General features: G+C 45.9%; 1 protein-coding gene across 8 annotated transcripts in view; it reads left to right on the top strand.

Annotated features, from left to right (window-relative positions):
- The window catches only part of LOC144783823 (uncharacterized), a 982913-nt gene that overhangs the window by 911527 nt on the left and 46062 nt on the right, over positions 1-25324 (top strand). For all 8 annotated transcript variants that reach the window (XR_013601608.1, XR_013601607.1, XM_078662569.1 and 5 more), the window contains one exon: positions 8966-9112. Coding sequence is in view for 6 of the 8 variants with exons in the window: in XM_078662569.1 (XP_078518695.1) it covers positions 8966-9112 (147 nt within the window). In the remaining 2 variants the exon portion in view is untranslated. The remainder of the gene's footprint in view (positions 1-8965; positions 9113-25324) is intronic.

The following is a 25324-nucleotide window of genomic DNA, read 5'->3' as shown; positions in this document are numbered from 1 at the left end:
ATATCGACCACCCTCCTCCCCGGCGCCTGTTGCAGCTGTGGCATTCAGAATTTCAAGTCAAGTCAAGTCATTATACTTTTATTCGACACATGTATCATAAAAAGTACAAACATACAATACAAACATAATTATAAAAGCAGTTCATTATTTACAAAAATACATCTAAGAATTATGTGGAAAAATTGACTTGATGAGCATTTTTTAAAATCTTAGTCCTAATAATCCAGGCACATGATAAAAACTTTGCAACCCCACAGACAACAACCATGGAAGAGGTGTCAGAGCTAAGAATACGCAAAGCTAATTTATAATCTCTAATACCAAGATTCTTTAGCACTGGTTTCAACCATTTCTTCCTAGGTAGGATGTATGCCTTACAGGCAAAAAGAAAGTGGCCCAATGATTCCTTGGGATTTATACAACCTGGACACATTGTATCCTCTTCCCTCCTATTGTTCCATCTAGATGTAACAGTTTTGAGGGGCAATGTTCCATGTCTAAATTTAAGATATAAAGTCCTTTCTCGAGGGATCTGAATAAAATCCAAAAACAATTCCAATTTTTGGGTGCATTTATGGGACAAAAAAGTCTCAGTCAAATGTCCCCAATTTGGGTTCTGTAGCGCCTTGGCCTCTATCCAATCCCAATATAATTTTTTCACCACTTGTTTTGGTGGAGGTGATTGGGATACCCAAGCGTCGCTTAAACCCACGCTTATTACAAGATTTTTTAAAGCATTTAGCCACTTTATTTTGCCTGCAGTATTTAATTTTAGCATTTCATCTAACACTAGGGCATAATTACCTAATTCGGGGGTCCTCCTCAAACGGACCCAATATAAAAGGGGACGGAGCTGAAGGAAGTCCCGAATAGACTTTCTGCCTAGGTCTAAGAATAAAGGTTTGAGTGGGGTAGAGGATGGAAGCGACACCAAGTCCCTCATAAACTTATTCTCTGATCGGACGTGGTCGTTGGTATTCTCGTTGCCCCACAGTTCCGAGCCATAAACAGCTGCGGCAATTGCTTTCCCCTCATAAACTGATAAGGCAGGTGCAACTGGCCTACTTACAGAGAGACGTTGGTTTTTTAAAATAGTGCCGGAAACCCTTTTAAGATTTAAAACCATTTTACATATATGGGGTTCCCATTTCAAATGATTATTAATCCTAACACCCAGGTAATCAAACTCATCGACCACCTCTAAAGGAGATCCATTCAAGGACAAATGGATATTCCTGTATTTCTTCTTGGCGGTCATAACCATTAGTTTAGTTTTAGTTGTGTTTATTGTAAGTCCCCGTTCCTGACAAAAAACACTAAACTGATCAAGAAGGGTTTGAAGGCCTGTGGGGTTTTAGATAAGAGAAGGGTGTCATCGGCAAAGAGGAGGGATGGCGTTTTCTCCCCGGCCACAATGGGGGCGTCGGCCGCTGTCTCATTCAGATGTTTCACCACCCCATTTATAAAAAGGGAGAATAAAGTAGGGGCCATCACACATCCCTGCCGCACCCCTCTATTAACAGGTATACTCTTAGTGAGTTGTCCCTGTGCCCCCCATCGTATCTTCGCATAAGTGCCCTCATGGAGTTTAATGATAAGATTTAGCAGATAGGAAGGGAACCCCATATCCCGTAGAACACTCCAAAGTTTAGCACGGGGTATTACGTCAAAAGCAGTTTTAAGGTCAATAAAAGCCAGGTAAAGGCTCCCTCTGGCTATTGACACTGTTTTCCAAAAAACTGCACAAAATCTGAAAACTTGATCAATGGCCCCAACATTGCTTCTGAATCCAGCTTGGAAGTGGGACAAAATATTTTCTTCCATAAGCCAGCCCTCAATCCTATTTACAATTACCCTACCAACTACTTTTTGAATAACATCAATTAAACTAATTGGTCTGTAGTTGGCAGGGTCCTCTCTTTCACCCTTTTTAAAAACAGTAACAACTTCAGCACCCTTCCATGAATCCGGTACTTGCTGGCCTAACTGGATGAGGTTCAAAACATTTACAATAAAAACAGCCCAAACCAATGGATTAGACTTCAACAAATCACCCGGTATTCCATCCGGTCCAGGTGCCTTACCCGGTTTTATTTTAAGGATAGCCTCCTGTACCTCACGAGGCGAAAACAATACGTCTATAGAGTCCTCATACTGATGGGCCAAACAATTGGTACCTATTAAAGGGGATGCTGGCGCAGCTTCTAAGGAGCCTACGCCGTATAGATTCGAAAAGTGGGAATACCATTGGGACTCAGTTATATGGTTTGGGATAGGCTCAGCGCCTCGTCTATCGATGACGTTGATCAGTTTCCAAAAAACCATGGCATTTTTCCCAAGAGCCGCTTCTTTTAAAGCCTGCCAATGTTCCTCTTCCCAATCTTTTTTAGCTTTCCTAATACTAATGCGATAGTCATTTCTAGCTAGTCTAGCGGCTGGGGCATCCTTGTTTTTAATAGCTAGCGAGATTTCTTTTCTTTTCCCTCTACAGGAGGCAGTATACCAGGGGTTCCCCTTTTTTCCATGCATTTTAACTAGTGGAATCCCTTGTTTTTTTTTCGAAAAAAACATACTGATCTCCCCTATTAGGTCTTTATACTTAGTTGCCAGCACTGACCCCTGATGCTGAGATGAAATTTGATTCATTGGCACCAGGGCGGATGAAGCAGCCGAAACTAGAACCCTGATATTCTCTAGTGTCTCCTCATTACACCTAACCACATCCCATTTAATCCTACGATTACAGTTAGAAGGGACTAGGTCTTTAGTAATCAACTCATTTTGGACCTCCTCACCAATATTTTCTCCCCAGAACATACCCATGCAGAGGGGATTATGGTCGCTATCAATCCTCTGTCTGACCTCCATATCAACCAGATTGGCCCATGACCATACATCCAAAAGGATGTAGTCAATCCTAGACGGGCAGCCAATTCGATTGAAGGTCATGGCGCCCATGCGATCAGATGTAGTGCGGCCATTTAAGGCACATAGATCATATGCAGACACCAGGGCATTCAACTGAATGGCTCGAGCCGACCACTTCTTAATTGGGGCCAAAGATAAGGATGGAATTGACTGGTTTCCTAACTTGTTAAAAGAGCCCAAGAATTCATCCTCATCAAGAGGCTCAAATGTACAATTAAAATCACCTCCCACTAATACTGAGGATTTAGAGGGGAGGGCTGAAAGCCTGTTGTCTAACAGCTCCAATGTTGGAGACAGTTGTCCCCCTGGGAGCCCCCTGGCATAAACACAAAAAATTTCAAAAGCATTCCTGGCTGACTGCCTTTTAACAGTTATATGGAGAATATCCTTACAGGGGACATAATTAACAGTAGTCTTACAGTTCAAAGCTATCCTGATCCATATAATTAAGCCCCCCGATGGGCGCCCCCTCCCAGACTGCGTAGCAGGGACAAAGAATGTAGAATAGCCCTGTTTATGTTCTGGCTCTAAACACCACGTTTCCTGAAACATACAGATATGGAAATCTTCTACAAAATTATTCCATTCCGGATCGGGCAAGTTTTTCTTTAAGCCAGCTATGTTCCAGGACAAAATTTTAACAGGTGAGGAGTACCGCATAGATGTATCCAGGGCGGCCTGAGTATCAACACCCCCTGACAAGGGATCTGGAATAATACTATCCTGGACAGGGACTTCCTCTCTTTTAGCAACAATAGAATCACACTCTACGGGAGAAGGTACCCCACAGTCCCTGTCATCTTCAATACACTGGGATGGTGGTCAATCCACTTCTTCCAGCCCACTAAATCGATTATAACATGGGAATAAGGGGTAATTGAGTTGTGGGCCCCACCCTTCTCCATTGAACTGTCTTTCCCCCTTCCACTGGTGCCCCCTCCTCCTGTCGACTAAGTTCCATCCTTCCTCTACAGGCATTCCCCATTGTTGCAGATTCTGGTGTGTTCCACCTCTACCCATTCCTTTCCTAGCAGGCCTCATCCAACTCCATCTAGCATCCTCATAGCCATCTTGCATATAAAAAAAGGACAGGGGCTTGGCTGACACCACAGACTTGCTATCACAGGGAGGAGTAGAACAAATAAATTCTACCAGTCGTGGGTCCTCAAACGTGATAGCGACACAATCACCCTTTATACTTTTCTTCTTCCCACCTACCCATGGTGCCCGTTCTACCATAAGTATGTTCTTGTTTAGGTTGGGTGGTGGAGGGTAATTTTTGTCGAGCCAGTGGCATATTTTATTTTTAATCGCCCAAAAAGGCTCAGAGGTGGACATCGGCAGCTCAGGAATCCCTGTCAGAACAACCACATACGGACAAGCATCTGGTGGTAGATTGATGTTACGTCGCAGAGTGGTTTTTCTGGGCTGTGACTGGGGAATAATGGGAGCTGGGTTTTTAGGGATCTTTTTGCTAACTACATTTCTATTCGCTGCACTCGAACATGTAGCAGTGGAGGGTTTAATATTATTCACTGTGTTAGTTGCCGGTAAAGAGGAAGCTGGAGGGATAATTGTGGGAGCCGGTATGCTTCCCATAGTTTGATTGGAAACAACAATCCCAGTATTAGTAACAGGCGGTGAGACCACCGGAATAGGGGGGCCAGGGGTAGTCAGCCTAGGATCTTGTAACGCAAGAATAGTAGCTAATTGATGTTCTATATTAGAGAGCCTATTCTCCAGAGGCGAAAGCAGGGATTTTAATAAACTGGACATAGACTCCATTAAGGAGTCAAGCCCGTCTCCTGAATTAGTTGATGAATCATTGCTTCCGCTAGTATCCAGAATACTTGCCAGGCTGCTATCATGGGTTATATCGCCTGGAACCCCTAGGGATAATAAATGAGGGGTGGAATCTAAAGGGTCAGACTCAATATAATCAATGGGTGTCTGGAGAATCCCATCATTTACTGTCGCCGCACCTATATTGTCCCCCCCGGAATTAGAACCCATAGACCCTTGAAAAGTTATAGCGGAATTGTCTATAGGAAAATTTGTTGGGTTCACGACATTTGAAGTTGACATAATAGTGTCGGACCCAACCGTCATTGATGAATCAATAACATCATGATTAACTGTCACGGGAGCATGGGGAATATTAGGGGGTAGTGTAGTCATAGCGGGGGCGTTAGTAAGAGATAGTGATTGGCAATTAGCGGGAATAGTATCATTATCTGGATTCCCAGCAGAGGTAACAACAAGATTAGTCATACTTTGCGGCGGTGAATGTATCATTGCAATGTTGCCCAGTGAAGATCTTTTTGCGTGTGCAAGATCCAATGATACCCTCCTTTCCATTAAAGAAATGCCCTGGTCTATCAGAGAGTTTGTTCGGGAAATAAAATTATCTAAGGTACCAATTACTTTTTTAGTTTTAACGTTTCCAGCTCTCTGGCTCCTAGTTTTACGTGTGGACATCTCTAGCAGGATATATAAATAGGAAAAACAGAAAATACTAAAATAGCACAACAGATGTCCCAAGGATAACAGAGAACACAAGGCAAACAAATGGGCTACCCAGAGAAAAAATAACCCCAAATAACTTCAATCAGGAAATAACTGTAGCAATAAATACGAGGCTATAATACAAAGTACTAAATAGGGTGCGCCCAGACCAGGCACTGCAGGCCACGGAGGGCCACAGAGGGCCCGCCCTTTGCCCGGGCTTAGCCCCGGGCGCTCCCGCGCGCTCCCGCGCAGCGAGGTGCTTCCAAATTTATAGTCCCAAACCTATAGGGCGGGGTGGGGCGGGGCGGTCAGGGAGAGCGGGGCCAGGTGACTCGGCCGGAGACCCAGGGACTCCTGGGAAAGCGAGTCCCGGGTCGCGCTCGCAGCCCTGCCGCCTCACCGCCTCTCAGAACCCCACAGGAGCAGCTAGATACAGGAACCACCGCAGAGTCAGGCAGGTAAGCAGCGAAGCGGGACCCGCGGAGCGGGTACCGCGAGGCGTGGGTGAAAGAGCCTGGGATAAAACAGAAACGCCGTCTTCAGGTCAGGGTTCAGCAAAGGAGTGTTCCACAGGCAAAATTCCCTTCTCTCCTTTTCACCTGGGCAGCTGGGGCGGGGCGGTCAGGGAGAGCGGGGCCAGGTGACTCGGCCGGAGACCCAGGGACTCCTGGGAAAGCGAGTCCCGGGTCGCGCTCGCAGCCCTGCCGCCTCACCGCCTCTCAGAACCCCACAGGAGCAGCTAGATACAGGAACCACCGCAGAGTCAGGCAGGTAAGCAGCGAAGCGGGACCCGCGGAGCGGGTACCGCGAGGCGTGGGTGAAAGAGCCTGGGATAAAACAGAAACGCCGTCTTCAGGTCAGGGTTCAGCAAAGGAGTGTTCCACAGGCAAAATTCCCTTCTCTCCTTTTCACCTGGGCAGCTGGGGCGGGGCGGTCAGGGAGAGCGGGGCCAGGTGACTCGGCCGGAGACCCAGGGACTCCTGGGAAAGCGAGTCCCGGGTCGCGCTCGCAGCCCTGCCGCCTCACCGCCTCTCAGAACCCCACAGGAGCAGCTAGATACAGGAACCACCGCAGAGTCAGGCAGGTAAGCAGCGAAGCGGGACCCGCGGAGCGGGTACCGCGAGGCGTGGGTGAAAGAGCCTGGGATAAAACAGAAACGCCGTCTTCAGGTCAGGGTTCAGCAAAGGAGTGTTCCACAGGCAAAATTCCCTTCTCTCCTTTTCACCTGGGCAGCTGGGGCGGGGCGGTCAGGGAGAGCGGGGCCAGGTGACTCGGCCGGAGACCCAGGGACTCCTGGGAAAGCGAGTCCCGGGTCGCGCTCGCAGCCCTGCCGCCTCACCGCCTCTCAGAACCCCACAGGAGCAGCTAGATACAGGAACCACCGCAGAGTCAGGCAGGTAAGCAGCGAAGCGGGACCCGCGGAGCGGGTACCGCGAGGCGTGGGTGAAAGAGCCTGGGATAAAACAGAAACGCCGTCTTCAGGTCAGGGTTCAGCAAAGGAGTGTTCCGAATGTGTGGAGTGTTCAGAATTTCTATTTAGCATGGACATCACTCACTGTATTACACTCCATCTCTGCCACAATGGCGAAAAACAATCTGAGGATGGAGAGGATGCCCATGCGCACTGTAGTCCAGGGGAGGAGCCACCTATCCCGTGATACTTCGAAGACTTCTCCAGGACAACAATGTGCAATCATCCGGACCCAACACTAGGCGGCGATCTAATGCAATAGATATGAATGTCAGCAGTTCTACATGCCAAGAACAGATGCATTCTGGTAAGTAGCATATTCGCTCCGTACCTTGGTTCAGAATGAAAGTGGTCTGGTATCTCTCTGTGTCCGGACTCGATTTACCAACACCCCGCAAGGGGAGCTTGGAAACACTGAACCTGGATTTCTCGACAAGAGAAAAGACAGCGTCTCTCTCAGTGCGTCTGCTGGAGGGTCGGCTTCCTTCGGCACTTGCTGTAGCGAGCTGCGTCGGGCAAGTAGATAGTCGAACTGCTCCAAACCACTGTGTGTTTGCTATGGCAAGTGTGGGCATATTTATACCTTGAAGGTGCCGAGTTTGACGTAAAGTTGGACATAATAGCGTCATCAAAGAGTCGAAGTTTTTTGAAAACTCCATGAGTTCTTGGATAAATCAATATTCAAGCAAGGGGAAGTCCCTGACTGCTGAAGCCGAGTTTTCCAAGAAATCGTGTGGCTTTTCGGAACTAGTGGTAGTAGCCATGCCTGTATTTGGACTGCATGGGCTATGTTTAAATATGGTTATGATTTCTATGCCTATATAAGGACAAGGTGATTTATACCTATATAAGGGCATGAATCGGGAAAATTACACTAGTGTCCTAAAATGCTATACAACAATAGGACGCGGCAGCCGGCAGGAGTGCCCCTCTCCCCATATCTATTTGCCTTAGCTGAAGGGGATACACACACGAAGGGGCAGAACTGGTGAATAAAACAGCCCAAGTGTTCAGAGCCTCTTGAACGAGTACATTTACATTAATACAATTTCACTACTTCCACCACACATATTTCAACCCCTTTAGATTATGTGTAATCTTTGGAATGCTATCTGTACATTTCCCAAGATGCCGTCTATCTGATTCTGACTTTTCCCGTATGGTCTGAGAATGTCCCAACTTGACTTTTAAATTTGCAATGGGTAGTGGCACATATTAAGTATGACTCTAAGAAATCCAAAAGACAATTTTCAGACCTAGCATTGTTGTTGGTGAAAAAACAGGATTGTCATGCTCTGGTAGTCACATGGGGCACCGCTGTTGATTAAATAGAGGACAGTTGCGGTGCGGTGGGCCATGTCCTAGATAGCTTGCCTATATTTAATATCCTCTAAAAACAAATAAGCTCATCTCTATGAAGACGTTGGAGAAAGCCAAACAGGAATTCACAAAACAATCAGATGATGTGCTACACTGAACTATCGCACCTGTTTTTGTAGCATTGAGACCAGGATGCATAGCCATGATAAATAGGTTTTGGGGTGCTGCCATCCCATCATTTGGTGCAGTCGCTGATTGTCTCATCCCCCTATTGAGTTAGACTAGCAGATTGGCACAACAGTTGGATGGTTTTCCCCTCCCCTGAACTCTGAAGACAAGTATACATATGTGCTGCAAATGTTATTAGTAATTAAATTCTCGGTCCATTTCGGACTCATGGCTGTCTCAACAAATATAGAAACAAATACTATGCTGCAAAATATATTGTCATTTTAAAAGCACAGTAAATTCATGTTGTTTTTGATATTTTGCATGCAGTAACAATACATTTATATAAAATATTAGTTTGTCCACTTTTACTTAGATGTGCCATGCTTTTTGCTAATGAGTTCATACTTTTCTCCATACAGAAATTAAAAACTAATGAATGACAATAAAGAAATTGTATTGGATGTCATCTCAATATTGTTCCTTAATTTTTATGTACAGTTTTTATAAAAAATAAAAAAAATTAAGAAATAAGAGCAGAAAGTAATGTATTATCTTTTTGTCATGTAGACAGAAATGTAGAGCTGCCTGGCCCACGGGTATCAAGCAGTCAGTGCATTGATTTGACGGAGGATGAGGACATGGTGTGTGAGCCACCGAAAGCCAAAACTTTCACTCCAGTGGAGGACAAGCAAGGAAGTCCTGCACCTGAAAACAGTTAGTTTTTTAATCTTTCTAAACTTGCAGGAATGGTTAGGAGTGGAGTATGATTGTTTGTATCTCACACCACTGTGCCATTTGTATTATTTTATTTATTGTTGGTGTCCACTCTCATTTGGTATCAGACTGCCATCCTGTGGCTAGTTTCCAAGATCTGGCCACATCATGCGTTAAAAAAGGGACTGATGAAAGGCAACCACTTCAGAGTCATTTGATCAATGTTCTAGAACTCTATGTTATCACATTATTTATCCAGCATTGGATCTTTCATTGATTAACATGCTTGAATTATTTCCTGCTGTCATCCTGGGAATCTTTGGTGGTCAGTCTTTAAACAGCACTGCTCATATGTACTAATTGAATTATTTTAAGCCATTCGGTGTGTGTAGCCCTTTGACTATATTATGTGACCCGAACTTGGTTCAATAAGTTGAAAGGATTTTGAAGTTCACTCTTTTTAGAGTCTTTGATAGCTCATATTTTCTACCGTGAGTCAAGTGTAAGGAGGAGCTCTTCAGAGTCCTGCCTTTCTTCAGCTTGATTCATTTTTAGATGTGCCTACAGACAACTTTTATCTGTCTTGTTTGCGAAAGATCTCTAGTGAACAATGCCAAAAACGTACGGTGGGCCTAGCACCAGCCCTTTGCTTACCATTAGTTGGCTTTCTTGTCACTGTTATTTGCTTTCTTCTTATTTGATGGCTTTCCTTCTTCTCCTTACATTTCTCCCTACCCTGGAGCACAGCCTTGTTAGCACTTAATAATTGCCTGTGTTTTCTTGCTCTCTCCTTCATGTATTTCTTCACCCCTTCAATTAATCACATTCCTCCTGTGTGCTCCGTATTGCTTCCTCTTCCCCACACCCACAGCTTGTGCAAGCTTTTTCTCCACCTGATCTTTTGTTCTCTTTAATTCCATCATCCCCTGATCTTATTCTTCTCCATTGCTCATCAACCCACATTCTTAGCCCACATTGCTGCATTGTCCTCTTCCCTACCAGCTCCTCCATTGTTGTCCCAGTCTGACTTTTTCACACTTTCTTTGGTGCTATATATTTTGAGGGACATATTTTGAGGGACCACAGCTGTCATTTGCTGCCAGGCTGCACTGCTTTCTTTAACAAACACAAAAGAAATCATATATGTTTTTATGTACACCTCCAAGTGGCAGCCACCATCTTGGAACACTAAATAAAACAAATGAAAAAAATGTACCTGCATTATTACTGACGTACGCGCACATGGACTGATGGGGTCACCCCATTTCTTTTTGTTAATGTGTAACCACTGCAAAGCTGACAGATAAAAAAAAAAAGACGAGACCTATTGCCGTTACTAATGCTTGTTTTGCCTTTTGTCTCTACTGGGCATCTTACTTATCCTACTCTCAGAGAGTAAGGCTGGTTGGTTGTTTCTGGGTGCTTAGCCTAGAGGAAAAGTCTTCTGATTATGGCTGATGAAGTTGCAGCATGTTCCTTTGTCAACTGGGGAAACCAAGTTTACCACTGTCGAATCTCTGCAACAGTTCTGTTTGGAGGCCATAAGGGAAGTTTGACACTGCACAGTTAGTTGGACTTCTTGGCCGGTCAAAGCCCACAACTCAATAAGACCTAGGAAAAAGCCCATTGTCTCCAAAAACCTGCCCAGAATTATATATTGGGGCACAGAGTCAGACAAGACAGGCAGCGGGGGGAGACCCATGAAAGAAGCTCCAAGCATGCATGTGCGTACGTTTTGGAGCAAGTGAGAAGAATATTGAAATGCTGTAGCAAAGCCCTCACACTGGCCTAAAAACTAAACTGGAGAATGTACTATAGAAGCTCAGACGGGCCATCTTCAGCATGACAGAATGTGATATGGAAGACCTTATAAGAATTGGTCTTGTGAGGCTACAGTCTCTTGACAACCAAAGGGGAGTGTTCCATGTGAGGATTTGGGGTCTCCCAGATTCCATTCCTGCAGAGACGTTCAAGTAAATGGGTGAAACGTTGTCTCACACAGATGATGCCAAGTATCTACGTTAAGTGTATCCTATTCCACTTAGGAATCTCAATACGAGTGATGGATGTCTTGAGCTCACCGGAGATGAAGGACAAATTGGGATCAAGAAAAAAGAGATGTACATTGGTGATCACTGTTTCCAAAAATTTCTGAACTCTGCCCCAAGACTGCGAAGAGAAAAAAAAGAATTCCTGAGAAGCAAGAGGGAGAGAAATGAAAGCAAGTGATGATGACTCTACGTTAAATCTTAGTGTAGATTTTGAGGATTAACAGTACTGTTTTTCTTGGACTGAGGCTGAGGAATAACTCCTGACTAATCTTGCTGGGGATGGTAAGAGCATTGTGGACTCCTCACCTAAGTGAAGTGTAAGGTATCTGGTAGGAGTGTTGGATGTGTCCACATGTTCCAGACCCCAGAGACCAATCTGCCACGAGAAGGAAAGTGGAACGTGTAGGTGAGCTGATCTGTGTGTGTGTGTTTGTCTCTCCAATTACCGTTTTGATTTTGCCTATATCTCTTTTTTCAATTGCCCTCCCTTTGATTTTAGATCCTGCTGGGAATTTGGTGGTATAAAGTTATCTCTGACAGTGGGAGTTGTTTGCTAAATTCTTGAAAAATATGTTATATATTCTTGTAGGGTTTTGCACTGTTTGATTGTGTTTGTCATCAGTTCTTAGGTCGAGCCTGGGCAGCGCAAGCACTGCTCTGCAAGCCATGCTGTATTGGAGTGTGTACTTGAAGCCCCACCCACTCTCGGCCCAGATTTGTCATTGGTTTGTGCTCGTTATTAGGCTTGTTAGTCCCTCCTTAGTACCGCCTTGTCTTCATTTGTAACTTCCCATGAGGACTGGTCCTTTTACTTTGGTTGTTACAGGGTACGTCTTCTTTAGTCTGTAGGCACTATTGTCTTTATTGAGTTTCTCTTACTGCAGGAGGGCAGCAGGGTCTCTCGTGCGCACTTGTGACCACCGGCTTGTTTATATAAATTGAAGCCAACAGGGGGCTCTTCAGGGGCCATGGGAGACAGAAGGGGGCAACTCAGCAATGCCTTCAAGCATTTGGAATGCAATAGGTCTTGCATTTGCAAGAGTTTAAGCTATGGGGAGAGGGGTTGGCCTAACGGCTAAGGCGCTCGACCTCGGACCTGGGGATCTGGGTTCGAGTCTCGGTAACGACGCCAAAAACCCTCTGTGATTCTGGGCAAATCACTTAATCTCCCCGTGCCTAAAATGAAAGTGTGTCCTCATGTAACGTAACTGGTGCTATGTAAAGCGCTCTGATAACTGATTCGGTTTGGTTCTAGTTCGCGCTATATAAAACTCTGCAAAAAAAAAAATGAGAATGCGGTTTACTAATGTTTTAAAAACTAAAACATAAATAAAAAGCATTTCCATTTACAATGCCAATAGCTCAAACTCGCGTAAGTGCGAGACTTATTGTATTGCAGATGTGTGTTAGTTCCTGGCTCTAAACAGGAAATGCACTGAGTCAAAGAGTCATGTTGTGTATACTTTTTGAGCTTCAGCCTGCCCATCTATGGCTCTCCTAATCTTTCTACCCTTTTGTCCATGGTATGCATGCGCCGTGCCTCTTGCTGTGTTTATCCCTCCCCGTGAGCAGGGACCAATTACTATATCAATTCACTAGTCACCATTTTACCATTTGTTTTTGGAACTACTTTTTTTTATTTTGAGCTCTTAACACGAGTGCTCGGGTTAGCAACCGCTCAGAGCTCAGAAAATCCTGTGAATCTATTTATTTTTGTTAATCATTCAGAGCAGCTGCTTTCAGTTCTCACTGTCACATGTGGGAGTTGAAAAAAAGACGTTCTCTTGCCCATCTTCCAGTTCCGGGGAGAAGCATTTTAAGCTTATGGAGAACGCATTCTCTGACTTTTACCTGATTTGCATTTAGTTTTTTTTTTTAAGTTTGCCGATTCCTGAGTTTTGAGGGATTTAAAAAAAAAATGCTTAAAGCTGTGGCACATACAAAAATAGGGACTGGTTCTCGTCTGCTGTTTTGACCCCGGACATTTGTAAAATTGGGTTTTATTGAGCAGTGGTCTTACGAAATTTGAGGGGGGCTCCCCACACTCCAGAACCTGCCCAGAGCTTTCAAGTCAGGGACCTGCCCGTGCTGAAGGGGGCCCCCAGAGCTCGGGCTCCTTCACACCGCGGGGGCTGTGGGGGCTTTTGTTACGCCACTGTCTTTAAGCAGAAAACCAAAGGAATCGAGAGAAGAGCAGCGAGCATCAAGATCTCTGGTGAGTTGCCGGATTAACAAAAATTACTTTTCCCTCCTTAGCCCTCTCCGAGAAGCAGTACAGGCCCCTATGGAGGGATCTCATTTTTTTTGCAACAATGTTTCAAATTAAGAACTGCAGTAATTTTCCTTGCCCCTGCTTTAAATGTATGTACGTGCATTAAATAAGTTTGCGTCTTTTTTTAGGGGTGCTTGGTGATCTTTTTTTGGTAGGTTCTCAGGTCTGTTGGAATTTAATGGAGTCTCGAGAAATGGCACATTATAATTTAATATGCCTTTTTAGGTCTCAAATGTCCCTGAAATGGTGGGGTCCTAGACCTTCTTGAAATTAATCCCCTCAGCTGCATGGCAGTTCCTGCTTTGGAGAGCTCATGGCGCCAAAATATCACATTACTGGGCTATTGACAATGTATAAATACCCACAAGGGTAAAGAATGCTCACATATCTCATTGTAATATATTTATCTTAGGCTCGTTTGAAAAGCTTTTTACCAGTGAACAGTACCGACTGTCAAAGGCGCCCGGAGGACATAGTCATGGCAGGTGATCTTACAGTTCCCGCCTGCTTTTGCCCCTGCCTTACACACACCGCTTTTGCTCTTGATTCGTTGCAGGCAGTAAAGCAGCCCTTACAACAAGCCTGGATTCAAAGAAATCCATTTACAACCAGATGTTACCTGTTAAGCACATTCATACTGTACCTTGTGTAGACATTTCCACTCCTGTAATCTCCACGACGTCCTCTCTTCCTAACATCTGCTAGTATGACAAAGCTAGTCAACAATTTATTTCAGATGTTTATTAAAGTCCATTGACAAAGCCAATGGCTCTCCAATCGGCAAAATTGATTGGCTTTGCCAATGCTTGTTGTTTATATGTGAGCTCCTTGAGGAGAATTGTTAAAAAGAAGTTCCCAAAAAAAAAACGGACTCAAATATACCATATCTGAGAGACAGTTAGTTGTAGATTCCTTACCTTAGAATTTTCCCCCAGTGTCAGACCGGATCCGGAGATTTTTCTTAGCAGTACCCCTGCACATCTGTAGGTGGCATTGGTCGACTCCATGACTGTGGGCGGTCTCGTGATCACCGGGAGGACGTAGTGCCGTCTATACACCGCCCCTGCGCGCTGATGTCAGTACTTTCTTTTCCCACGCCAGCCTAGCGAAGATTCGGAGAGAGCTACCCCTTGGCGAGCTTTTTTCAATGGTTTTTGTCTTTTCGAGCCTTTGCCTCCTGGTGCATGAGGAATGTCCCTACGTCGTACCGGTTTTAAGCCCTGCGGTGCCCGTCTCAGGATGATGTGTGTGACGGACCCTGACCTTGTGTGCTTGTGGTGTCTGGACAGTGACCCAAAGTCGTGCTCCGACTGCCGGGCCATGAATTCGAAGACTTTGCGGGTGCAGTCCCGAAAGTTACTGGAGGCCTGGTGGTCGGCTCCACGTCACTCAAGGTATCGTTCAGGAGGAAGGTCCCAAGGCCGTGTGTTCGGAGCCCCCACTCCTTGTCGCACTCAGTCATCGAGGTCAACGGGCAAGTCTAAACACAAGAAGAAGGCGAAGAAGCACAATCGCTCTTCACCTTCTCCCCATCGGTCGGATGACGCGATGCAGGATTCATAGTGTCAATGCTCAAAGGTTCTGTCTCTGGTGCCTGATACAGGGACGACACCGCGTCTCCCCCCATTTCCGGGAGCCGGAGCATCCATTGCCCAACTCCGTCAATTTTAGGAGGCCTTACACCTCGTCTTTGGACAGCCCAACTCCGCCCGTGCACCTTCCGGTTCCGTGGAGCGGGTCGGGGGTCCTGGGCCTTCGATGCTGGCGAGGGTCCTCACGGATTTCGGCCTGGATCCAGATCGACGTCTCAATCTCACTCGACCTTCCCCGGCGCTGAACCCGGCAACGAAACCCCTGGTGCTGGTCATGCCCCCGCCCGGCACCGTCCCATTCTTCATTCCCAAGTTGGAGCCTGACCAACGTTGGAGGGTACTTTTGTTCCCCTGCTCATCCCTGGTGTTGCCTACCAATCAGAGGGTGGTGATGAGGACTGGGAGGGGTCGCTGGACCCTTTAACAGACCAGCTTCAGGAACCGGACCAGCGAGAGGACCTGGGTGATGCAGGTGGTCTGGAAACTTCTTCAGACATTGACTTGCTTTCTCCCCCTACCGTGGGTATGGAGCAGGGAGCGTCCTATGCTGTGGTGGTGCGAAGGGTGGCCGAGGCCTTGGGCCTTGAGCTCCCTTCAGTGCCAGTCAGGTCTAACCTCCTGACAATGGTGCTTCAGCCTGCAGCGTCCACTTCTAAACCCCTATTGCCATTTAATGAAGCCCTCACTGACGTCCTACTGGGCACCTCGTCCAAGCCCAGCACAGGGGCTCCTGTGGAGAGGACGATTGCCCGCCGCCCTTTCCCAGGTGACCCAGTGTTTCTAACCCAACACTCCTTCCCCCGAAATCTTGGTGGTCCAAGCCTCTTCTTCAAAGGGCACGTTCCCTTCTGCCCTTCCAGATAGGGAATTTAAGACGCTGGTCCGTCTTGGGAAGCACATGTTCTCTTCGTCCAGCTTGGCACTGCGGTCCGTGAATACTGCGTGCCTCTTGGGCTGATACTCCCATACCATCTGGGATACGGTTGCGCAGTTGCTGCCTCAGTGCCCTGAGGAGGCCCCGGCCGTTCTCTCCCAGGCAGTGGCGGATGCAGCCAAATTCACAATAAGATGTGGACTGGATGCCACCGACTCACTGGGCAGAACGATTGCCACGTCTGTAGCCCTTAGGTGCTACGCCTGGTTGAGGACATCTGGCTTTTTGGGGGATGTCCAGTCAACTTTGATGGACATGCCCTTTTATGGCCATCTTTTTTCCAACAAAGCTGACTCGGCCCTGGACTGTTTTAAAGATTCTCGGGCTACGGACAGATCTTTGGGCCTCGCTGCGCCTTATTACCCACTCTAGTCTGATTTTTGTCCTTTTCGTGGCTACAGAAAGGGCCCCCAACAACTTCCAGCCCAGCCTAGCCACTGGTTCACGCAAGCTGCCCAGCCTCTGCATGGCTGTGGACATGGGAGCCACCAAACACGCTGGTCTGGGAGACAGTGGGGGGCCAATCCCCCCACCCACCCCGCCGCAGCCTCCAAACCTTTCTAGTCTGACGTTTCAGGCCCATCAACTGCAAGTGGGAGGCAGGATTCGCCATCACCTCCCGCACTGGCAATCCCTCATGTCGGGCAGATGGGTTTTGCAAATTATCCGAAGGGGCTGCTTTCTCCCCTTCAAGACTACCCCTCCCTCCATGTCACTGTCTTTCGATTGCATGTCAGAGGATCATTTGGCGCTACTCTGCCAGGAAGTCTCAGCTCTCTTGGCGAAGGGAGCTATAGAGAGGGTCCCCGCGCCAGAAGTAGGTCTTGGTTGCTATTCCCACTACTTTCTGGTACCCAAGAACGACAAAGGCCTGTGTCCTATTTTATACCTCAGGGCCCTCATCTGCTTCCTCCAGAAGCAGAAGTGCAGAATGCTCATATTAGCTCAGGTCCTGTCTGCCCTCGACCCCGGAGACTGGATGGTGGCGTTGGACTTGCAGAAAGCCTATGTTCGAGGCATGTGCGCTGTAGAGCACATGCTTATAAATAGATCGCCATCTATTGTTAGGTCCGGATGTTTCCACTTTGTTTTTCTTCAAAGAAGTCTTCTTAGTCACGAGGTAGGTGACTCCTCCTTTCGTTGATAGTGCGCATGGTCATCGACTCCATCTTCAGATTGTTTTTTTCCGCCATCGGGTTTGGATGTGACTCGCTACGCTCTGGTTCGACCCCGATCCGTTGGTTCCTCTCGGCGCATACAACATTCACCCTCAACGGTATTGTTTCCGATCGCGTTCCCTTTCTTCGCGGACCGTGTTATTGCTAAAAACAAATTTCTATCGGAGAGCTTGCGGTAGGCCGTCAGGCCTAACCCCCGGTTTGAATCGCCGTCAATGGAACAAGCTCCCTTTAAGTTCTGCCCTCGGTGCCACTTGAAATACCAGCGCACCGACACACACAATGTCTGCAACCTTGTTTGTCACCGGAACGCAGTGAACAGGACTGCGATGCGTGCTGAGCTTTCCGCTCTAAAAAGACTCTTCGCGTCCGTCGGGCCCGACGACTCGACATGCAGAGCCAACACACAGGCTCTATTCCAGACCTCTTCGGACCTGAATCTGAACGAGAAGAAGCTGGCGAACCCATCTGTGGTATATAAATAAATAATACCGGATCTAGGTTTGACTGGACATAGCAAATAACAGATAGCTCAATAAATAAGAGTCAAGATTCGAGGTAGTAGGAGTTTGCAGGTTTAATACAGCATAAAAGGACAGGAACAGGACAACCTGCACGGGGACAGGATGGCAGCGCTGCCGGGGGCAGGATCAAGGAAAAGGGAATAACTTTTAATAACAATGCACAAGCATATATACTAAAACAGTTGCATTACAGTGAATACATATGATAGGCGGAGCAGTGGGTGTGGTCAATAGCAGTCGCGAAAGATAAGGGTGAAAGTGGGTGTAACAAGAGGCGTATACATGGACATGTGATGTAAACGTAACAGAATATGTCATAAATGGGGCGGAAACATGGAGGGGGCCACCTAAGGAGCCGGGACCTCTAACCTAATGGTGCGCGCAAACTGACAATGACGTGTTACTAGGAGAAGCTGGGGGCTATGAACTCTGTACTAGGAGCAGAGACTGGAGTCTGGAGAGTCAGGGCGACATGTACCTAAACAATATCTAGTATCTGATGTTTAGAGAACATGTTGATAGAATCCAAAAGTTATCGGGGTAAAGGCTAACAGACTCTAAGACTGGTGCATGCATTATTCTACATGTAGTGCGTGATGAAGAATATTAAATGACCATAAATGCAGTATTTCTCTTACATGGAGACGTAAAGGCTAGACAATGACGGAAACTATTGATGCGATTCAGTAGTTTAGGAATGCAGAGAAGGAGGGCTGGACTGATAACTAGAATCATAACATACTCTTGGCAGACTAGCAGGCAGAGCCAGGCCGAGCCGGGCACTGTGAGGCAGGAAGTAAGTGAAGGGTCAGGAACACAGGTGGGGGCTGTATCGCTCCTCAGCGAGGGCTCAGGAGACAGGAGCTGAATCTGGTGTCCGGGCCCTTTTGAGGCCTAGAAACGGGGACTTTACAATGAAATAACGTGCACACTGGGAAACGTGGCAACGTAACTTTACATAGGCCTAATACTCGTAGCTTTCACGAGAACTGGAAACTGGCATACTAGAGATGGACACAACTGTAATTGCGTCTTTAATCGATCATGGGGAATACATATGCATATTAATCATGCACACATAACATAAGATGGGGAACACGTAGGGACACAGAACATGGCAAAATTTACTTTTCCACATTCCCTCCTTGTCACTACGTTTCCATCAGGAAACATCAATATTCATGATACCATCTATCATTTCATACAGTATCATTTGCTCGTCTCGAATTGTCTTGGAACGGGATTTAGAACGGGACTTGGGACTAGGAATACAAGAGGTAGCACAAATGCCACAAATCGCAGGGCCACATTGTATACAGAGGCAGCAACTGAATATGATCGCTACTGCAATACCTAGAAAAGACAATACTTTCCATCCCCAGGCGGAAATCATATTCCAGAACCAACCGGACCATGTCCAGGTGCCTGGATCTTGGTGTAACATATGGGCAATATTATGGAGTCTGGTAATAGCTGAATAAACAGACGGTGCGTTATTTGGAATGAAAATGCAGCAACTAGATCCGATGACTCTACATGCCCCGCCCCTATCGGCCAGTATGACGTCAAGGACGAGACGATTCTGGAGCACGACAATTCTCATAAAGGATTGCTCTTCGGTTAAGTTACCTAGAGCAGAAGTAGTCTCAATCACTACTGCTTCGAGGGTTCTCGTTAATCTACGTATCAGTTTACTATTCACGACAGTACCTAAATAAGGAAAGACACCTTTATTGATATCTATGTATTGTTCTAGAGCAGTTTCAGTATAATCGACAATCGGGAGGTCTCTTTTGTGTCTAGTATGTACTAGGTGGGAATTCCTATGGTAGTCAGGTGGGGCTAGAAAAACTGGTGGCAGTAGGAAGGCAATGTAACAGGTTCCCTCCCAATCGAGGGGCAGACGAACATATGCGGTCTGACCACAAACAAAATAAGAATGACGTGAAGCTTTAAAAATAGATTTCCTACTGTCACTATACTTGACAATAGTAGTACAATCACTATGTCCTACATGTACGGAACCATTCTTTCGGACACATAATTCGCCTTTGACTGGTAATACTGACATAGCAGGTAAGTCTGGAGTAGTATCAGACTGAACATTCAGGACCATGAAATTCGAAGAATAATTACCTAAATTATAAACTTCATTTTCTAGATCTAACCCTGTTCTGTGGGGAAGACCTTGCTTGTCTGGAAAACATGTACTGTTAAGAAAAGACATATCTGTTGAGGATGACGTTAACGTGGACCATGCTCCACACGAACCGTTATGTGAAAATGGATAAGGAAAGAGTGGCAGAACTCCCTTCGGTGTCTGGAAAGGGGGGAGTCGACCACACACCCAACAATTAGTGGCATTGCTGGTCTGGTGTGAATAATGTAACATGCGGATAAAGGAATTATTACGCATAGCAAGACGATAAGATAGTTCATGAGGAGGTAGATCACTAAACGTGTGCTCTACTGTAGTATTAGAAAACTTATTCACATGAGAAACTGGAAAACACAAATAAAATGCATAACCTGTGCAGGTAATCATGAGGCTGAAAAACAATATGAAACTTAGAAAAACGATACATCGGATTGAGTTTTGACTAACTCTCTCACTATGGGGGTCTATTTTATACATGTCAGAAACCGGTCTAACCGTTTCACCTAGGGGAGGACTTAGACAATCAAACTGGCTGACTTATTTTACTAGACCTTAATTTCTTCTTATACTCCTGTTGCGGAGTTTTCTCTAACAGGGAGGAATCTGTATCATTGTCTTTTGCGGGACAGTCCTTAAGAATAGTACTTTGGCAATCCTTAAAATCCTCGGAAATGTTCTTTGAAACAGTCTTTAGTCCGTAAAATCTTTTCACATGAGACAGGTGGACCCAGCCCTTCCTGCCTTCCAGCTTGACGGCAGTACGGGTGGCCAGGAGGACCTGTTTGGGCTCCTTCCAGCGAGGCTCCAGCGGACTTGAACGATCAAAATTCCGGACAAGAACCATGCATCCGGGAACGATTTCATGCGGTGCCACCTCGGTATTGTCTGGAAATGCGGCGGCAACCTGTGAACGACAAGAGTGTAGGGCAGACATCAAGGAAGCTAGGTAATCTGTCAGCATATTACTTGAAACATCGGTAATACTTCGAGGTCTAGGTGTACCCCACATATTAGGGGGGCGGCCGAATACGACCTCATACGGGGACAGACCTGATCTGGAATGTGCGACCATGCGCATATAAAACAAAGCGACTGGCAGAGCTACTAGCCAGTCCACACCTTTCTCTTTACATATTTTGGCGATGCGGATTTTCAGGGTCTGGTTATGTCTCTCTACGAGACCGGCTGCTTCAGGATGGCGTACACAATGGAACTTCCACTGGTACCCTAACAACAGGGAAATGTGTTTCATGAGCTCAGATGAGAATGGCTGGCCGTTATCAGAATATACGACTCTAGGGAGTCCGTAGCGGGGGAAGAATTCACGAACCAACTGCTTGGCAGTGGTCGCGGCTGTGTAATCTGGGACTGGATATGCTTCTGTCCACCTGGACAAAGCGCATACAACTACAAGGACATACTTGAAACCTCGACATCGCTCCATCTGAATATAATCCATCTGGAGGACTTCAAAAGGGTGGTCAGGGGGCTGGAATCCACCTTGTTCCACCGGGACACTTTTACCTGGATTAAACTGGCAACATATCATACAGGTACGGACTTTCTGCTTGGCTGCAGCTCGTAAATGCTTGTTGAACCAAATGTTCTGGATACTGTCTAACATAGCTTTTTCTCCTAAATGTGCTGGACTATGTGCGGTATTGATAATGACTTGAACCATAGAGTCGGGGAGAAACCATGTGGCTTTACCCTTTGTTACCCATCCCTGATCTGTCTGGACCCCTCCTTGTTCGGACCATTTCTTAATTTCATCGGGAGTAGCATGTAACTGGATATCTATGACATCTTGAGTAGGGTCCTTAACTGTCATACAGGTAGTCGGATCTGGAGTATGTGTCTGTGTCGGATTAACTGGAATGTCTGGAGTCTGTGCTGTAAGCTTGGCTGTGCGATCTGCTAGATCATTACCTTGAGAAATAATGTCCGTAACTTTCGTATGTGCTTTGCACTTCATGATAGCAATAGATGTCGGTAAATGTATGGCATCTAACAGAGCTTGAATAAGGAGACCATGCTGAATCTTGGTTCCATGAGAAGTCATGAAACCTCTCTCCTGCCAGAGCACTCCGAAGTCGTGTACAACTCCGAATGCGTAGCGTGAATCTGTGTAAACATTGACTTTCAGGTTCTTGGCGTGTATGCAGGCTTGTGTCAGAGCAACTAGCTCTGCTGCTTGAGCAGACAGGGTGTCAATACGGTGTGTTTCTATAACTTCAGTGTCAGTAGTCACTGCATACGCGGCTACTAGTTCTCCTGTACTTGTTCTCATACATGAACCATCCACATAAAGTGTCAGGTCGGGATCTGGTAATGGAATATCTGTCAGATCTTGTCTTGGCTTTGTCATAATATTAACTACTTCCACACAGTCGTGTGTGGCAGGATTCGAAATAACTGACGGTAACAGTGTAGCAGGATTTAGAACGTTGCAGCGTCTGATTTCTATGTGTGGCTGGAACAGTGTCAGTTCATAACCTGTTAAACGTGCAATTGTCAAGTGCTGAGTCTGTGTTCGGTTTAAAAGAACCTCCACGGAGTGTGGAACTTGTACTGTCAAGGAATGTCCTAATACTATGGAATCACTTTGTCTGATAGCTAGTGCTGTGGCTGCAACTGACTTAAGGCACGCAGGCAGAGCCTGGGCTACTGGATCTAATGTGCTCGAAAAATAAGCACAGGGCTTGTATTGTCCTGCTTGATCTTGTGTGAGAACAGATAATGCTGTACCTTCACGTTCAGTGACGAAAAGTGTAAAAGGCTTACTGTAGTTCGGTGTAGCTAGAACTGGAGCTTGGCATAAGGCTTTCTTTAACTCATTAAAACTAAGTGTATGTTCAGATGTCCAAGGGAGGACAGTCGATACGGCTGTCTCCTGTGTCGTTAACTGTATTAGTGGCTTAGCTAGAAATGCATACTGAGGAATCCATTGTCTGCAATAAGAAGTAAGGCCGATAAAAGCACGTACCTCCTTCTGTGTCTTGGGCTGAGGAAGACTCGCTATTAACTGGATACGGTCTGGTGTCAACTGCCTACCCCTCTTGGACAGTAAGTGGCCTAAATAGATCACTTGCTGGACACAGAATTGAAGCTTTGAAGGAGACACCTTGTGCCCCATCTCAGCTAGGAAATACAGGACTGTAAGCGATGCTCGCTCGCAAGCACATTCAGAACGGGCTGTGATCAGTAGATCATCGACATACTGGAGCAGGGCAGTGTCTGTTGGCATGTGAATGTTGTCTAGTTGTCTTTTAAGTGCTTGACTGTAAATACTAGGACTTTCTGTGAAACCTTGAGGAGCTCGTGTGAACATATAGCTCCTCCCATTTAAACAAAATCCGAAAAGAAACTGGCTGTCTGGATGAATGGGGACACTGAAAAACGCGTTCTTGAGGTCTATGACTGTAAAAAATGAGGCTTCGGAATCAATGGCTGTCAGTAGGGAAGAAATATCTGGGACAACTGGGTACTGAGGAATAATACATTTATTGAGTTCTCGAAGGTCAATCACTAATCGATATACTGGAGGTGCATTTGGATCAGTACGTTTCATGACTGGAATGATCGGAGAATTACATACATTGGAGTCAGTTTCTACAACTACTCCTTGAGCCATGAGCTCGTCAATAATTTTAGATAAGGCTGCTACAGCCTCAGGTGGCAATCTGTACTGTCTGATTCGTGGTAACACTACACCTGGTTTGAGAGTCACACGATGGGGTGTGATTTGCATATAACCTACATCAGTTGGACCTTGCGCCCATAGATGCTGCGGAACATTAGACAATCTCGGATCAAAATCTCGTAATACATAGTGACCCTTGAAGTCACGTAGAAACAGGCGTATTCCCTCTGGGGAGCAGCAAATAACTGCACCTAATTCTTTCAGTGTCTTAATACCTAACAAATTTTCTGGACATGACTTCGTAAGCAATAGATCAGTAGTGCGGGACAATGGACCTACTTCTAGAGTAACTGGCTTAGATATCTCGTTTACAATAGGCTTTCCTGAAAATCCAAGGGAAACATTTCTAGAGCCTGAGAGCGGAGCCCCTGGAACCTCGTCGTGACTAATGGTGGTCCTACTTGCCCCTGTATCAATCAGAAACTTTCTGTCTTTCCCTAGTACTTGACTATGAACATAGGGACCTTCTTGATCTACAGGAATCTCGATGAGAGGCAAGCCTACCTCCCTCTCTAGGCTGTTTCATGAGTATGGCTGATACTCTGGATACTCAGACTGTGCATACTGGTATATCTGCTGTGTAACATGCTGTGTTGCAGCAATAGGCTGCGGTGCTGGAACTGTCTGTTGTGCATTCTGTGGCTGAGAAGTCTGTGAAACTTGTTCTTGTCTAGGCGGACGTGGTCTTTCTTTAGTTTTACCAGTGGCTATATTATGTTTCAGGACTGCACACTCGTTTATGAAATGACCTGGCTGTTTACAGTAATTACAGGTCCCTTTAACGGGAGCTGCAGGATGACTGGCTTGATTCGTACCCCTCTTCTGACTGTCTTGAGGAACAGATTGTGCAACTAGTACTTTCATTTTCGTGTCTTTCATACGTTTTCTCTCGTGTTCTTGCTCTTCTCTGATTCTATTCTGGTGATACTGAAGCATCTGTAACATTTGGGACGGGGTATTAGCTTGCCAGGTACTTTCGACTTTCAAAACTCGATTCTTAACTTGTGGACTTGAATTCTCGACTAATTTAGTAACAAAAAGATGAGGGTATGACTCGCTACTTGTCTTGAGGCCACTGTTAATACTAAAGCATTTCTCGAATCTAGAATAAAAATCACTAGTGTCTTCGTCTTGTTTCTGTTTACAGGCTGAGATTGCATCCCAGTCTTCCTTTTTAGTGGCTAACAATCTTGGCAAAACTTGTATTAACAGTTCTGGTAATTCTTTACATTTCTCTCCAAGACCGGTACCTGGTACTCGTATCTTATCTTCAGCTTCTAGAACTGCCCAATCGATCTTTTTCTCTCCCACCTCCCATTCTTTTTCCTTGAGTTTTTCATATACCCCTGCGGGCAACAGGACTTTTAACATTTTAATTATATCTGGATACGTGTATTCTCCCATACGGAGCATGTCTTTTAATTCTCGGTGGAACCCTGCTGGATCTTTGTCATGACAGGGAATTAATTTCTTCATCTCTAAGAGTTCCATCTTTGTAATCGGGGTGTAAACAAACACTCTTTGCATTTCACCATCTGCTGTCCTAACTGGGTGTACTTCTCGTAACGGGTTCTGTCTATCTATGTAAAACGGTTTACTTTCTGGGGGTGAGACATGAACAAAATGCGGGTTCAAAAACATACTATATTTATGGCGCTGTTCTAGAATGACACTAATTAAATCGGTACCTAAACCTTTCCATTTATACTGGAGTAACTCGTTCGGGACATCATGTAATGGACCTGGATCAGAATGCTGACCCTCATACAGAGTAATGAGGTGCTGGATCATATACATACC

Source organism: Lissotriton helveticus, chromosome 10, assembly GCF_964261635.1.
Source record: "Lissotriton helveticus chromosome 10, aLisHel1.1, whole genome shotgun sequence".
NCBI lineage: Eukaryota > Metazoa > Chordata > Amphibia > Caudata > Salamandridae > Lissotriton > Lissotriton helveticus.
Note: the sequence above shows the minus strand (reverse complement) of the source record. Positions and strands in the feature narration are given on the sequence as shown.